General features: G+C 37.3%; 1 protein-coding gene across 8 annotated transcripts; it reads left to right on the top strand.

The window, feature by feature from the left end:
* The first annotated feature begins 784 nt into the window (after positions 1-784).
* On the top strand, positions 785-13460 carry cobll1a (cordon-bleu WH2 repeat protein-like 1a). Of its 8 annotated transcripts, none has more exons than XM_084425572.1 (14): positions 785-837; positions 921-975; positions 1520-1565; positions 2136-2218; positions 2429-2576; positions 2669-2870; positions 4172-4397; positions 4552-4596; positions 5257-5342; positions 5602-5823; positions 7849-7957; positions 10275-10416; positions 10573-11892; positions 13029-13460. In XM_084425572.1, exons 5-14 carry the CDS (start codon positions 2485-2487, stop codon positions 13030-13032), a joined length of 2448 nt encoding a protein of 815 aa, XP_084281698.1. In that variant the 5' UTR covers positions 785-837; positions 921-975; positions 1520-1565; positions 2136-2218; positions 2429-2484; the 3' UTR covers positions 13033-13460. The 8 variants fall into 8 exon arrangements, with proteins under 8 accessions (XP_084281698.1, XP_084281699.1, XP_084281693.1 ...); XM_084425567.1 differs by adding an exon at positions 12831-12878 and having other exon boundaries at positions 827-975; positions 13029-13144; XM_084425573.1 differs by having other exon boundaries at positions 785-975; positions 10278-10416.
* Positions 13461-17893: the final 4433 nt, after the last annotated feature.

The raw sequence follows: 17893 nt of genomic DNA on the forward strand, positions 1-17893 counted from the left end.
ACATTTCCAAATGTGCACATTTCTCTGTGTTGTGGCTGATTTGTAGATTGTACACACAAAAAAATCTAGTTTTTTTCGTATTTTTGCCTATTTCCTATTCATTTTCTATGGTGGCCATTTTTGAAGACCACAAGTGAAAAAAAAATTCGTTCATCTACCAAGTGCCATAAGTCACCAAGTTTCGTATCATTCCGATGCAGCTACGATTTTTTTTATTTCAAAATGTAAAAATTTTCGGTCAAGTGACCGAAGAGCACTGACAACATTCCTAACTTCATAAACAAAATATATATTTTTTGATACAAAATTAGTCCTCAACAAAAAAGCATTTTGATTTGTGACTTTAAAGTTGGCATGAAACGGAAGTTGCGATAGTATTTTCTTCCCTTTCAAGACATATCCATTCCATTTAATGAAACGGCTTCTTGAACAGGAAAAAGTGGATTTAATTTTGTCCGTCTTGGAAACATTGGATTTTTGTGGTTTGCTATTGGTCGATCTCATGTGAGTGACAGGTTGTCCCGCCCTCTCGCCAGTAAACACGTCATCAGAGAAGAGGTGGTTGCAAGTGGGGTTAAGTTCTTTTGATTAAAGATTATGAGGCCACGTAATTTTTTTATATATATAAAAAATAATAATTATGTACATAAATAAATCATTTATAATTAATACTGAAATATTCCATAAAAAATAATAATTGTCAATTTTTATTTCATGGTGACTTAAAGTTTGTTTAAATCAATATGTCAACAGCCTCAAAACAGAAATGCTATCTCTTTCCCACACACACACAGGAAACAGATTTGTTGATGTCACAGCACTGGGCATGTCCAGAAGGTACTGACACCACTAGAGGATTACCAACGCTTGTCTTTGCATTCACTGTGATTCTTTACTCCGTTAGTCCTTCTATTATTTAGGAACGGCAGGTGTTTGAGGAAACCACTTACAAAAGACTGTGGTAAGGGCATAAAGGTAAGGGCATAAATAAGATACAGGTGCCATATACATTGTGAAATGTGTCTAAGGGCTTTATAGCCTACTTTACGTGCGCATCGGTGAGCTAGTACTTAAGTTAATCCTGCTTGTAATGTAACAAACCCCTTTAAGCTGTAGTGAATGTATTGTAAATTTCATTTTGTGAACTTTTCGAATAAAATAAGAGTAAACTGGGCAGATATGGGGTAAATATCTCTGCATAACACAACCAAATGTGTATTTCGGAGTGAATTTACCGAGCGTTTGCTGGCCATGGTTGGTAAATGCGCACCAGGTGCACGTGCGTTTGGCGTTAGTAGAGTTCGTTCTCATGGGAAATTGACATATATTACTCCGCTTTGCCTCGATGATCAGCGGCAGGGAGGCGTGAAGTAACGCTCACGCCCAGTCACGATAAGCCTAATGCTCCAACGAAGTGAACGAGCACCAAACACACCCAAAGGCGTTGGCTGCCCAACATTATTTTGTCACTTTCGAAGTACATTTTATTAATTAAACTGTTTTTTGTTTTACTCTTCAGGTGGGAATTTGTAATCAGCTGTGATCCGGACGTCATTTTTGTGCTGGTATGTAAGGGCAAGTTCCACAAACAGGGCCTTAAAAGCATTTTTCAACAGTTATCAAAGTTTTGTACATGTTCGTGTGCAATTTAAAACATTGGTATGTGTTCTTTCCAGGGTGGGTAGGGTGCAAGTTTCAGAAAATTCTAGGTTTTTTTACTCACTTTTGATCAATTTAATGCATCTTTGCTGAATAAAAATATTAATTCCTTTTTTTTTCTCTTTTTTTTTCTTTTTCTTTTGAACAGTAGTGTAACAAAAGTATTTACTTGTCTGCTGTTTTGTAGTTTGTGAGGAAATTGTTAGGACACAGCTGATTGTGTTTTAATAAATTAAAAAATTTAAATAATTCTATAAATTTCTGAAGTTGGATATTATTTGGAGGGGGCTTAAAGGCAATTAATGTGTTAAAAAAAATAACAACATAAGTAGCTAGTTTTAAAGTTAAAGCAAATCCGAGATATCACAGATTTATTGCTCCAAAGAACATGTTATTTCTTTCTTCTACATGTTGTTACCTTCTTATTTCTAACAAGGTAAAGCAACTACAGTAAAATCTGTTTCCATTTCTAAAAGGTTCACAGTTGATGGAACATACCTGGAAATTTCCCCTGCTCAGCCCTAGCTGAGACACAGAGGGGCTTTTTTTTTTCACACAGGTTGGTGATGTGATTCATTAAAAAGCATTCTGTCATGAGTGTGTTACAGTGGATGCCATAAATGACTCTGTTTCAAAGAACTACCACCACAAAGGCAAATCCTTGAGTGGTTGTATCCGGATGGGTTTTCTCTCATCGTTTCTAATTGAAAAAATTGTGTAGGGTGTTCTCTGAATGACCTAGCGATTTATTTTTCTGCTTCATCAATAGGACAACTCAAAATCTACAGCGTCATCTGTCCTTCATACTACCTACAGCACACACCCATGGATCCCCAAGAAGATCGCATAGACAGGGACATCCCTCTGACTGTATTGCTCCCAGGAGGACAGGAGACCACAGCCGCAGTGCATGGCAGGTGAGAGAGAAGGAAAAAGTAAAGATGATAATGCTCACTTTCACTCGTCTGGTCATGTTTTAATCCAGCTGTGTGTGTGTTTGCGCTTGCAGTAAACCAGTTATGGATGTTCTGGTTACGTTGTGTGCTCAGCACCACCTCGTTCCATCGGATCATGTCATCAAGCTTATCTCCACAAATCAAAACCACATCAATTTCAAACCCAACTCCATGATTGGCACTCTTGAGTTTGAAAGAGTTGTCCTGCAACCTAAAGGAAGTGATGCTAACCAGAAAAAACCTCATATTCCTGTGGTAAGTCTGATCGAAAGCCATGATTTATATCCAGTGTTGGGGGTAACACATTACAAGTAACTCGATTACATTATAGATTAATTTATAGAAGTAAATTCTATACTCTTGTCCCCCTGTTAAGAAAAATCGGGAGTAAGTGCTGAAGCGTTATGTGTAAACTATGATGGTTATATATTGTAGTTCTAGACTAAATGTGAGTGGCAGTTACTAATCTCACTTGCAAAAAAAAAGATTCAGTGTTCCTCGAAATGAGTAAAATAAGTGAAATGCAAAATCACAATACTACATAAATACACAAACCTCCAATAATTAAATATGTTAAATAAAACAAATATTTGTATGCATTTAATCTCACTTTATTGACCAATGTACTTGCTGCTGACCTTTGATTCAGCAAAAATTACTTTAGATTTCTTGTATTTATTGATGAAGTAAGTGTTAAACTTTCTTCTCCTCCATCCTATTCTTCTGCAATCCAGAATGGCAGCGCAGCTGAAAGGTTTGTCTGAGCTGCGCTTTCTACTGTACACGTGTGAATTTGCATTTCCTTCAGCCTGAGGCTTATTGATTTTGCCTTTAAATTTGCCCAAAAATAGAACTTTTTTGTTATTTAAGAAGAAAAAAAAGCCCAGCCCAGGTGAGAACAAGTAACGCAAAAGTAATGTAACTTAAAAAGTAACTAAGTGATGCAATTAGTTACTTTTTAAGGGAGTAACATGGTATTCTAATACATTACTTTTCAAAGTAACTTTCCCCAACACTGTTTATGTCCATTTTATTTCATCATTTTATCCAGATTTTTTTTTTTTTAACATTTTTTGTCAGATATCAAGCAGTTCATCTAGGGTTCTGTATACCTTTATGGTCCATAAAAAATGCACGTTGCGGCATCTGAATTGTCATACTTGCCTAGTAGGTCACTCAGGTGTTGTTCATTTACTGCTTCATGAATGCTGCTATTCAGACATCATACTCTTTTGATAAACTTCTTTTGTGCATACAATATTGTAGAGAATCGTGCATATTGTGACAGGTCTGTCTTCATTGCTGAAAAATCCAGCATTGCTGGTCATCGAAAATAGGGTGTGTTTTGCATTCTGGGATCAGCCTGGGATGCTGGTGAACCAGCCACAACAGCTCAGTTTTGCTTGAGAATAGCATGACTATGCTGGTCCACCAGCTAGACCAGCACTATACCAGTCTGGACCAACATGGAATTCGTGCTGGATTTTTCAGCAGGGTTGTCTTATGTCACATTCGACCTGTCATAAAAAGTTCAAATTGAAAATTGAATTTTCCAGGCTACAGTTCGTCTTCTGATAAACTACAAGAAGTCCCATAAGGCGGTAGCACGGGTCAATCCCACAGTGCCGCTGATTGAGTTAATGCCCACAGTGTGTGAGAAGTGTGAGTTCAACCCTGATGCCACCGTCTTACTAAAGACATACAATTCAGAGGAAACCCTGGATCTCACCAAAACACTGAATGACTATGGAATCAGGGAGCTGTACGCCAAGGAAATGACAGGTCTGTAAAAAAGGAAAAATAGGGCAGTGTAAAAGCACTGTAGTGTAATTATGTAACACTGTTGCATACTACAATGTACTGTAAAGCTTTTTTGTTGCATACTAAAGTAATATTAATCTTTTGTAGTTGAGTGATATTTTTTTTCTTCTTTAAGTGGTAACAATGAATCCTCCTGTTGATCCTGTATCAACTTATAAAGGTACCGTGCTCCAGTCCAAACATATGGAAGCTTGCTTCCGCCACAGAATATAAAATAAAAAAGGTAATTGTAATTTTTTATCTCAGAATTGTGATATAAAGTCGCAATTGCGAGTTATAAAGACAGAATTGCGTGATATAAAGTCGCAATTGTGTGTTATAAAGTCAGAATTGAGTTATAAACTCACAATTCTGACTTTTTTTCTCAGAATTGCATGTTTATATCTCGCAATTGTGACTTTATGCCACGCAATTCTGACTTTATATCTCCCAATTGCGTGTCAAGTCAGAAGTATGAGATATAAAGTCTTTTTTTCCTTAGAATTGGACTTCATAAATCACAATTGCAAGTTTATATCTCACAATTCTGAGAAAAGATTGATATTGATAAGATTGAGAATTGAGAGATATAAACTCGCAATTGCGAGAAGAAAGTCAGAACTGAGTTTATATCTCGCAATTTTGAGAAATAAAGACGCAATTATCTTTTAAAATGTTTTATTCTGTGGCGGATACAAGCTAGTTCCATGCAAAGCAAATTTTGTATCACAAAAACATAATACATCACTTTAATATAGCACTGAACCAACCATTTCTGCACTGCTCAGATTTGTCCACAAAAGTATACGTTTGATCTATGAGGCTTTTTGTGTTTGTCCAGGTGGTGTCAAAGAAAAGAGCCTCAGAGAGAAGGGAAACAAAGGTTTCTTTGGTTTATTCAAGAAGAACAAGAAAACACCTGAGCAGGTTTGTACACCTGTCAGTCTGTCTGGTTTTGCAGTCTGTGCAACCTGCTGGTTGTCATATTCAGGAAACAGTGGGGGGTGGGGGGTATCATAACTGAACTGTAACACTGTAAAACACTTGTGCAAGTCCACAAATCTGTCTCTGCATCTGTTTATCTTTCAGATTGCCTTTGCATCTGCTTTTCTGGTCTCATGTTTATGGGCATTAATGCAATTTGCATATTGAAATTCATTCTTATGTTTTATTTCTTCTTCTTCAGGTTGTGACTGACAGTGCTTCAACATCTTCTGAACTGAACGGCCAATGTGCGGACAGGGTGAATGGTCTTAACGGCTACTCGACCTTACCCATGGTCCCTGCCGACATGGCAAAGAAGAGACCCGCTCCAAAGCCTCCTATGACGGCGTCCCAGAGTGTCGCCTGTGGACTTCACACCAGAGACTTTTCTGACCTATCAGAAAGTGACCCTGCTGGAAAACAGGTGGGAATGCTTTGGGCATCTCCATACCAGTCCAAACCTGAATCAGCTTGTGTGTAATTAATTTGCTGATCAGCTGGTTTAGCAATGAAGTGGAGGTTTAAACTACACTGTTAACATTTAAATTGGTTTTATTTTATTTTTTGTTTTGTTTTTTAAATAAACTTTAGCCCTATTAAATTGAGTTGTATTCTTGGTCCTCCAGTATTCATATTAGCATGCATTAGTATTATTTTCTTTTTTCTTTTTTTATACACTATTATAATATTCATTAATTATTTTGAATTGGTTTTTGTTTTAATCATTTTATTTTTCATTTTAATGTTAGTTATAGTAATTGTGTTGTGCTTTTTATCAATTTTATTCGTTTGTTTTTCGCAGGCTTCATCATTCTTGGCTTTATTTTTATTTGTTAGTTTTATTTGTTGTTAGTTTTTACTTTATTTTAATTAACAAAATATTTTTAAATTGGTATTGGATTGGATTGGTAACTAACTGAAATAAGTCCAAGCACTAAAATTACTGACTGGAAATACATAATAAATAAAACTGAATCTAAAACTGAAATAAAAATAAATTGAACCTAAATGGTAGTATAAAAAATAAAAAATAATACAAATGACAAAAGCACATACAGTAACATTTTCAAAAAAAAAAAAGCTAATTAAAAATATGCATATATAATATAATAGTGTATAAATTATAACGCAAATGATAGAACACAAACTCATTAATTGGCAGGATTGCCACTAATATTTTCAAAAATAATTTAATTTCTTAACAATAAATTAAACAACTGTTTTTATTTCCCATATGACAATTTGCTGAATTTGACAAGCAATGTAATGAAGTTATGTGACAAATACAGCATATTATTGTTTAAAAATGCATAGTGCATACTGTTTCACTTTAAAGAGATACTTCACCGATTAGCATTAAGCTTTGTATCAGTAGAAACCCGGTAGTATTTTCGAATGCTTCCCTCCCTCATGTCCCCCTGAGACGAGAGATTTCTGTATTGTGTGTCTGGGGAAAAAACCTCAGATGACGCAAAAATCGTAATTTTGCGTCATCGGAGGCTTTTTTGGCCAGAGGCTAGAGAATACAGCCAGTAGTAGGAACTAGGCCCGCATGTTTTCAATCCGCCCATAGGGGGTGGGATCTCACGATAAAACCTGTGAACCCCCAAACCACACAGAAGTGAGGTATCATGCAGCAAAGGATATATCTAAACTCTCTTCAAAAGGCGAAGAGATAAAGGAATCTTAGTTGACAAAATGTTACGCAAACATTGAATTCGAACCGGCCTTGATTCCTTTTATCTCTTTATACTGCCTGCACAAAGCCTTAATGTTCCCATCTGCTTTTCTAACATGATAGAAAGGTTGTGTTCCCCTCTGAACCCCCTGTTGTAACTCTGGCCTCTGAAGCTCTCTGTGTGTGAGGGAATGTGAGTTTGGCCTGTCAAAGTGGAGGGAGAGATTTGACCTAACAGAAGAGAACTATAAAAAGGATACATAATGACTGACGGTAATCGCTGTGGATATATGCAACATGCTAAATCAGGGGTGAAATACCGCTTTTGGGATTTAGTAGATCTGTCCACCCATGAAAGAGCTTTACTTTGGAAGGCAAATATGGATCAAAGGTATTGGTCTGATATTGCCTCCGTCTTTTCAGTTTCGAGTCAACTATAGCCTAGTTGTATCATTTCTTCCGATACTGCCCTCTGTAACCGGTAGGCGTGGCTTGGGAGTGGCCTCGTAGGGCAGCGAATCAAGTGCATTCTGGGAGTTGTTGTCTTACATCCACATGAGCCAAAAATACATTTTCTGGCTTTTCTCAGTCTAGAAGGCACCAACTTCCATAATAATTTCACATTTCTACTACATAAATGACCCAATTTAAATACTCATTCATCTTTCCAGCGGTGAAATATCCCTTTAAGTAATGTATTTACTGTGTTGTATGCATGAAGCAGTATGTTAGTATTTTATTCCAAACATAACCTCTATGTGCTTTGCTCAGGGTCTGCTCAGTCGTATTTCTTCCGCTGAGTCCTCCCTTAAAAGGACTAAACGGAGAGCTCCGCCCCCACCGGGTGATGGCCCCGCCCCATCCAATTCAGATAACAAAGGTATGTATTCATTTTATATCTCATTTTATATCTTTTATATATAAATATATATATTTATTCAGACAATATAACTTTACGTTATTTCAGTTTGAGGTATTTGAGTTTATTTTTTTATTTCCTTTTGGAGGGAAAAAGCTTTCATACATTTGTTCATAAGTATCAAGCTGTCAGTTCTGGCAGGTCACGTTAGTCAAGCTGACATCAGCTGATCCACGTCTACCTATAGGAATACGACGCCTATCACAGCATCCATATATAAGCTCCTTCATTATTATCAGCAGCAATCGCGTTCTCCGGAGCGAATTACCCTCCTCCATCCCCAGTCAGGATTTGGCATTCTGATTCCCCCTTGAATCAGACTGAATTCTCAGATTATGTTTTACATTTAAAAAAAGGGGGGTTATCGCTGCTCTCCCTGCTCTTATCTATGCTAGGCTGCATGGATGCGCAGGGAGTTCTCGCCCAGAACAGAACCATACCGCCAATCCAAACTGCATGCTAATTGTCAATCGTATTTGGCGATAGTGGTCCTGACAGAAGTTGCCAGTTTCTGTGTTAATGCATTTGTGAATACTTGTGTGCCTGCTAGTGCTAGTTTCCTAGACACCAATGCTATAAAATATCAGCATAGAATCAACATTAAGATGGATATGGAGGAGGACCCCCAAATAATTAGAAACGGCCAAATATCAAATATTGTCCCACCAATATTTTAAATTCTTGCACTGCTCTGCTGCACTCCATTACGTAGGGTATTATGTTAAGATGACAAATTTTTAAATTTTCAGTCTGGTCTGCCATGTCATATTACTATAAAGATGTCAAATTACCGACAGTAACATCCAGTAATGCAAACTACTAGATTTTTTTCTCAAATATGGCCGTTTTGAATTGAAAATATGCTATCGTGATTCATGTCATTCCTAACTGAGTGTGACGAGACAAGAAACGTTTTATGCTTCTTTTTTTTTCCTACATATGTGCGCATATTTTAATGCAAGTATTATTTGCAAATGGGTCAAAATAGTCCCCCACCCCCAATGTTCAAGACATGGGCTGCATCCAAAATCGCATACTTCCCTACTGTATAGTAGGTGAAAAAACATATGTGACACAAGAAGTATATCTGAATTCACAGTACTCATAAAAGAGTTGGCATAAAGTCCCCGGATAACTTTCTACTTCCAGCAAGATTCTAAAGTGTGCATAAGATGGACACTTTACTATCCCATGAGGCAACGGGAGAGGATTTATGGATGCCAGTGAATAGTAGGTCACATAATGATAACATGCCGAATGTAGTACATCCAGATTACATTCATACTACACACATTCACACTATATAGAACATACTTTTTTTAGCGACCGTGAAGTAATTACTTATTCAAAATAAGTACCTACTCAAGAGTATGCGATTTCGGACGCAGCCATGGTTACATCCTTGTCATAAAACTTTTTTTTTTTTTGGTTTCCCTCAACTGTTGGATTAATTATTTGCTTTTGTTTTACACTGTCCTACCAGGAGGGGGCGCCTAACAGGCAGCACATCCTTTCCTCCTCTTCTCCTCCATGCTTGCTTCTCTGTTCCTGCTGTCGTCGGTGATGGGCTTATTTTCCTCTGTTTTTACATAGCCTTTATGTCTTATGCACATTGCACTGAACTCTTGTCTTGTCTGTTGTTTAATCAGCTTCCTTGTTTAATGTCACTCTCTCTGGCTTTGACCGTATAAAGGTTGAAATGTAATGTGATGTTCAGTGTTTAGCAGGCAAATCTGTAGTGCTTTCTTACAATAATTGTGCCTTAATTCAACGAGGTGTATGGCTGCTCAGTTAGACACACCACTCTCAAGATGGTTGTAATCAGTCTTTGATATTTTTATCCACATAATTGCAATCATGTCGATGTCTTTTTTTAAGATGTTAGGTCAAAAGGGATGCTTTTAAGAGTTTCTTAAATTATTCACATTTCAGGAATTCTAAATGATTTTTTTTTTTTTAATTAAAGCTGTTTAGTTTAGTTTTTTGCTTTTGGTTGGAATCATTTTAATGTTATATTTGTCTTTAATTTTCTGTGTGCTTGTCTTTTGTGTTCTTTTTCTTCTGAATTTTAAGTTGTTTGTCTTTTGCCAAATTAACTTTTGAAATTCAATTTGCTAATACTGATTCATATTTGAATAAATTAAATAAAAAATATATACTGTACACTTTGCTGTTTGTGTTGGTGCTGTATTAAGAGGTTACGGATGAGATGGCTTTCACAGATAAACACAAGACACACTTTTCTGTGTCTTTGTCATAACACTTTGTTTCGCTTCAGTAGATGAAGCTCAAGGGGCCGACAAGCGTTCAGACAAACACAGAGCTCGCATGGCTGACCGCTGCCCTGCAATCGCTAAAGTTATGAGCGAACTTACGCAATCTCTGAAGGCGCGGCAACAGAGAACGCTGTCTTCTGCAAAGTATGTTCATTTTGTCTAGATCCAATTATTTATGATTTGAATAATTAGAAATTCAGACATTTTCTGGATGGTGTGTCTGAGCGTTTCAGTCAGATAATATTTCACTGTTTTTATTTTTCTAAAATTGAATGTCTTCCTATTCAATTTCCTCTTTAGTTCTCCTATATCCCAGAATCAACCAGCAGAAGATCCGTTTACGGGGTTGTATTCGGAGCATCACACCCCTGAGGCTGAGCTTAAGGCACTTCCTGGCTGTCAGCTGCTGAGGAGCCCCTCTGAGAGAGAAGGTTTGACCACCTTCACCGTGGTTCCCCAGAGACGTCAACAGAGCAGGCAGTGCTTAGATCTGCCACTGGCATTACAGTCATCCGCTGCTACTAAAGCTGAGGAAGACCTGAGTCCTGGAGACCCCGATGCCATTGAGACCCCCACCACAGAGCTTTTGGAGGAACTCCCATCTGAACTTGTCAGGAATGGGGGCAAGGGTTCAGACAAAAGTGAGCACTTATCAGAGGTTCTACAGCACCTGGAGAAAGAGAATCAAGCTTGGACGGACATTGAGAGTGAGAATTCGGAGCTGAAATATGAAGAGGACCAATGTATTCATGAGAGTTTAGAATCACTACATTGGGGCCTAAATAATCCAGAACATTTAGATAGCAAAATGAATAATCTCGAACTAAGAGACAGCAAAATGAATAATCTCGAACTAAGAGACAGCAAAATGAATAATCTCGAACTAAGAGACAGTAAAATGAATGATCTAGAACTAAGAGACAGTAAAATGAGTAATCTAGAACTAAGAGACAGTTGGGTTTGTCCTTCGAAACCAGCTAATACACTTTCTGACAGGTCACCAATCAATCCAAATACAGGTCTTGTTGAGCGAGAGGAGATGGAAGAACATGCTTTGGTGGAGACCGAAGAAGAGATGGACTGGGTAGAGCAGTACAAAGAGAGGAGAAGGAAGTTTCTAGATGGTGATGATGGAATGAAACAATTTGATGTTTGGGGAAGGATTCAAAGAGAATATACTAATTTGCAAGAAGAGAACACAATGCAAGAAATGGGTTTTCCCTCACCGCCGCCCCCTGTCTCCTGGGATGAGAAGAGCGGTGAATACAAAGAGGATATAGAAAACAGGAATGAGCAGGAAATGCAGTCCTGTGATGACCAATGGTCAAACTTTGATCTAAGTGCTAACTCAAAGCCCAGATATGTGCCTTACCAGCACTACTCCAAACCAAAAGCCCACTCTACACAAACTAACCCTAATGCGTACACCCCTGGTGCTGAAAACAATTGCAACTTTACTCCAGAACCTCATAAAACCTTGAAATCACATTCAAGCTTTGACCCTTGCCCTCCAGCAGCAGTGTCGCTTTTTGCCTTGGCTGTGTTTCAGAAGGCTAAGCGTTCCAAACCAGGGCTGGATCCCAAATGCTCCAAAAGATGGGAGCTGCCCATGCACACACAGTGAGTAAACTGATTAAAGAAATCACTGAAATATTAATAGAAGGTTCTTAATAATATTAATGAAATCATCATTTATATGTTGTGAATAGTTACAAAGAGTAATTGCCAAATTACGTTCCACGTTCAAATGTCTTTGCGTTCCATTGTCAACCAACTTCTTGACCCTCACATGTTTGATGGAACTTATTGGGCCAAAACATACAGTATACTACTGTTCCAAAGTTTGGGGTCAGTAATTATTATTATTATTATTATTATTATTATTATATTATTTTTATTCAGCAAGTACAAATGATGTATTCAGATGTATGAAGTTGATCAATGGTATATAAAGACATTTATAATATTAAAAAAATATTTTGATCAAAGAATCTTGAAAAAAAGTTATTTAAAAATATTATATTAACTGAATATTAAGCATCACAATCGTTTTTAACTGAGATAATTAGAAATTTATCTTAAGCACGTCAGCATATTAGAATGATTTCTGAAGTATCACTGAAGACGAGTAAAAATGAAAAAAAAAAAGTTATTTTAAATTTTAATTATTTCACAGTATTACTGTTTTTACTGTGCTTTTTTTTTTTTTTTTTTTTTTTTAATGCAGCCTTTGTGAGCATAAGACTTTCAATAACATTAACATTTTTACCAACCATAAACTGAACAGTGTTTATCTTTTTCGTCGGACAGGAAACTAACAGAATGAAAAGGATGTATAGGCCTCTTTCAAATGTATTGGTTAGTTCATTGTCGGAAGGGCAAGGTGTGTCTGGGTCAGGGAATGAGGTGTGTGTGTGTGTGGTTTGTAATGTAAATGACGTCTGACACTCATAATAGTCTCTTTGTTTATTTAATGGGGATCTTCCTTCCTCTAAGCATGTTTTATGTGTGTTGCACGTGTGTTTATAGTTATTGATGCATTCTTTCATGCATTCCAGAGTTCATAGCCTGAGTTTTGTACACTGCCGTTCAAAAGTTTAGGGTCGGTAAGATTTTTTAAACGTTTTTAAAATAAAAATAAAATATTCATAAAAATATGGGGAAAAAAGATATTAAGATAAAATGTTTAACATCATATCTGTTAAATATTGACCAAATTTGATGAGGTGACTTACTATGGTGTTTTTTTTCCACAGGTAATTGATGGTCATTCTGAATATGGGAGTGTTCATTTGGCTTGACTAAGGAAGAGGTTTTCTTCATCATGAAGAGCTGGACACACTCCTGATATTTAAACTCCTCATTTATCTTATCATATGATTATTTGATTCTATGTTTTAATCATTATGGATATTTTGGTTGGATGAGGAAAAACTTTTTGAACGCTTAATCTGAATGTTCCTGTTCTGTCAACTGATTTTCATGCGTCTTAAGAATGCTTTCAGAAAGGGTGATTTATTTTTATTTTTTCAGCTTTCTAATTGACTCTCACAAGAACAATATTATGCAGAGTAAACTTTGCCCCAAACAAATACACTTGGGGGGAAAACATGCATGTATTCATATAGGTATATATTTTGTATAATAATGAAAAATTATGAAATGAAAAATAATTCTTATTTTTTTTTTTAAAGAAATTAGTCCTGAGAAACTTGCCTAGATGCTATTTTCTACATTTTGTATTTTTGAGCATAAGTAAATAAAATCTGCTCGTAAAATTCACAGGCAACGTATGATTCATCATTCAGATTTGGAGAACAATATCATAGCAAAGACAGAGAGTGGGTTGTGATGTGTTGTTAAACTCAAAATAGCACTATGAAGTGTTCTACTGTATGGCAGATGTCATCCAAAGCCATGCACTAATGGAGAAATTCATGTAAAATCATTTACTGAAAATATTGCTGTGCACTATTGCTCTTTTGCAAATTCAAACAGCAACAACCATACAACCATTATGCTAAACTAAAGGGTTGTAAATGTTTTCTGTGTGCTAAGTGGATTGTTTGTTAGCACATTGCTATGTGTTAATTGGTAGCCCGTTCTGGTGCTAGATGGGCTGCTTTTGTCCACAGAATCTATGATATACTTATCGCTAGACATAGGGTCCCAGCAAGTAGGTCTATAATACTTGGAGAAAGCTGATAGCATTCCCATTTATATCAATGGCATTTGCTCAGTTGTTTCATAAACTCCTGGGAGTACATGACCTGGAGGCTGCCATCTTCATTATTCAGAGATTGATCACTCACTGTCGCACAATCTTTCAACCATGTTGACCTGCAGGAGACAATCATATCTAGGTGTAAAATGTTTGCTTGTAAACTCATTTAGAGTTACTGATGTTCACTAGGGGGCAGTATATACCAATAGCAATAAGAGCTTGTGAACCGTGTATTGTGCATGTGTCTTTTTGTCACAGGTAGGCATGTCAAACACCTTTTTCCTCTCACTGATCCTAATCTAACTCGTGTGTAAGCCTACCTTACGGATCCTTTCAACTCTCATTTTTTTTAATGATAAACACAAAGGTCAAATCACAAAAGAGCTTTTCAACCAGAGACGCAGTGTTGTTTTTAGATAGGCCTGCCATTCATTTTCTGCTACTAACATTTTTTCTGTGTGTCAAGATAAGTTTTATAGACTTCATAAAATTGAAGGAAAATGCTGTCGGCGTTGCTTTATTCTCTGGGCAGTCAAATACATTAAAAAGGATGAAGTTTATTTATCTTCCTGGCTTTTTGTTTGAAGAGGACTCTCTCAAGGCCACAACAGCTTGCAGAGTGGTTGCATCTCCACCTTTTAGACCTTCAGCCATTTCAGATTTTCCTCTTATTTTCAAGGCGTGTTTTCCTGCCCTCTGAGACACCTCTCCGTGGTGTGTAAGAATGGTTTTCCAACAGGCATGGCTGATTTAATAGGACCCCGCTAAGCACAACGAGGGGCTTTTCATCAAATTGGGCTATTGAAACCCACGTGTGGCCGTAAACACTGCAGGTATATGTTTGCCATAGCCGATTGGGGGTTAGGTGGGCTTTATTGGTCATCTGACCTATGCATGTTTTCTATTTTATAAAGCTAGTTTGATTTATATGTGTGTAAGTATGCTGAGGGAACTGATTGAAATGCTCTCACATTAAAATATGCACCTTGTGCAAAGTCCACTGGTGGTGCATGAGATGGAGGAAGCGTCTAGTTCTCCCTGGTGGACTGGTGCCTTTCTCACCTCCCTCATCAGTATTCCGGCAAGTTTGTGGCGCGCATATTCCTACTGGTCACTGAAGCCAGATCAGCGCTCCCCCAACCCCCGCGCAGCACAGACACGCACACTCATGAATACTGATCACCTAAAGCCCTAATTAACAATCAGAGCCAAACTTATTTACATAAAGTCTGTCTCAGATGGAACAGGCCTCAGATGAAGCTGTCAGACAGATATCTGCACTTAAAAATCCAGTGAAATCTGTTAGACTTTGATGGGTCGCTGAGTTCACTGACAGCAGCTTAAAAGTAACGGTTTTGGACTGTGGTATTAATAATGTACATATAGTCCGTATCATAATATATCTTATCTCTGTGAAAATGAATAATGAAGAAGATATTTTGAAAAATAAAGGCAACCAAACAGTTGATAGGCCCCAATGACTTCCATTGTATGGAGGAGGAAAAAATACTATGGAAGTCAATGGGGTCCACCAACTGTTTGGTTACCCATCAAAATATCTTCTTTTGTGTTCAGTAGAAGACATAAATTCATACAGGTTTGGAACAACTTGAGGGTGAGTAAATGGTGACAGAATCTTTTAATTTTTGGGTGAACTATCCCTTTAAGGTGTGTTCGACTTCAAGAAGCGGTGTGTGCAGACTGATCGGTGTGTATGACGTCAAAGTACTGCGTCTGCGAGAGTGATTCGAAAGCGTCCAAAGCTTTATTTACGGTAATTACGTTTGTCTCACTCGCTTGCAGCATTTCTGACAGCGAGTGTTATGGTGGACGAGCGAACACTAAGGGCTGCCAACTTTTGAGTTTAGCTTGGAGTGTAAAAACAAATATTGCATCACAATAAGTGTAATTGTGATTGTCAAAACATTTGGTAACTAAATAGAATTTTAGGAAGTTTAGTGACAACATGTTACAATGTTTACATTGTACAATGACTGTAGGATACAGTATTTTATTATTGCTTGACAAATTCTTGTGATTTGATTCCGATTTTGATTCAATATTGACTAATTTGGATACATGTTTATTTTACATTTTATTAAAAAAAATAATCTCACCTAATGCTGTAAACATAGAGGGCCCAATCTGCTGGTATTATTAAAGGTTACAAATAACATTAAATTAAATATAATGCTGTTTTTGTTATAATAACAATTATTTTAATGACATAAGTAAAAATATAATAAATATGTAATATAGTGCTCAGCAAAATCTCCTCTCTAGCTATTTTTTTCTATTCAGTTAACATGCTATGGTCATTAAATGGCTTTCCTGAGGTAAATGTAATGTTATGTGACATAATTGTTCTCCTGCTGTTATATTGACCTCTTTCCGTGGTTGAAAAACACTAATTGGTCGATATTATGTATACTTTCGGTAAGTTGTACTGCAACTTTAAATAAAAAGTAACAGATGATCGGTTCACGTGCACTTGAACTGAGGCGCTCAGCGATCTGTAACGTCACATTTACAAGCGCCAAACGTATTTTTGTCAGAATTTCGTAATAAAATTGACGGAATCTATAAGAGCTGAGAATTAGTTTAATATTAAAAGTACCTCTTTGCTCCGCAATTTTTCTGTTGAGAGTTGAGAGTTGGCAGCCCATAGTGTAGGCTATAGCCTACTATAACAAATACTACTGTAGTTGTGTCACGGAATGTAGTTTAAATTTTTTTACGGCGAGAATGTAGTTGTTTAAACTTCAAATGTGCGGTTTATTTATAAAGATAGCGGACAATTAAAAAGATGCTTCCATGTTTTTGGAGATGTGAGCTCCAAGGTGTCAGCGGCTATTCAGAACTGCCTTAAAGGGTTAGTTCACCTAGGAAGTCATCCTATGATCCTAGGTGTATGACATTCTTCTTTTAGACGAATATAATCTGAGTTATATTAAAAAATGTCCTGGCTCTTCCAAGCTTTATAATGGCAGTGATAAGCAGTTTTTGTTTTGAAGTCCATAAAAGTGCATCCATCCATCATAATAGTCCTCCACATGCCCCTGGGGGTTAATAAAGGTCTTCTGAAGTGAATCGATGTGTTCGTGTAAGATAAATATCCATATTTAAAACTTTATCGACTAAAATAACTAGCTTCCGGCAGACGGCCGTACGCATACTGCGCGAGCCCGATCTCACGGGAAAACGTACAAATTCTACGAGGTGGCTTATTCGTACGAATTCATACGACCTGACTCGTACGAAATATTTTTGCAAAATCGTACATATTTTACGAATTGGCCAATTCGTATGAATTCATACGAATGACCTACCCCTGACCCCGCCCCTAAACCTACCCATCACGTGGGTTTAGACAAATCGTACAAATTCGTACGAGTGAGGTCGTACGAATTAGTACGAATTAGCCAACTTTTTATCATTCGTACGAATTCGTACGAATTGGTCGTGAGATAGCGTTGACTGCGCAAGTCGACTTGCGCCACAAGAGTAACCAGTGACATATGTATGACGTTGGATGTAGGAGTATAGTAAGTAGACGCCTCTCGCGGTTCAAACAAACAGGGCTGGGCAACAAACTCAAGCTCATCCGACATTTCTCGTTAAAGATTGTCGTTTTAGACTTCTAATTCGTGACTGTTTTTTTGTTTTGCTCTATCCTCTGCGCTTCATCGTTACGAATTACGTTGTGCGTCGGGTCAGGGGTCACTCTTCCATCGTAAATCGATGCGTACGGCCGTGTATTGTGTATTGTGTATGCAGATATCTCTGCGCCCAAGTAGCAGTGCTTTGCCTGTGCTTCACCCCAATATAGTCCCAGGTCAATATCTGCCTAGGAAATCGCCTAGTCTTAATATGCATTGCTATTTGTACTCGTTGTGA

This window comes from Rutilus rutilus (genome assembly GCF_951802725.1).
Source record: "Rutilus rutilus genome assembly, chromosome: 12".
NCBI lineage: Eukaryota > Metazoa > Chordata > Actinopteri > Cypriniformes > Leuciscidae > Rutilus > Rutilus rutilus.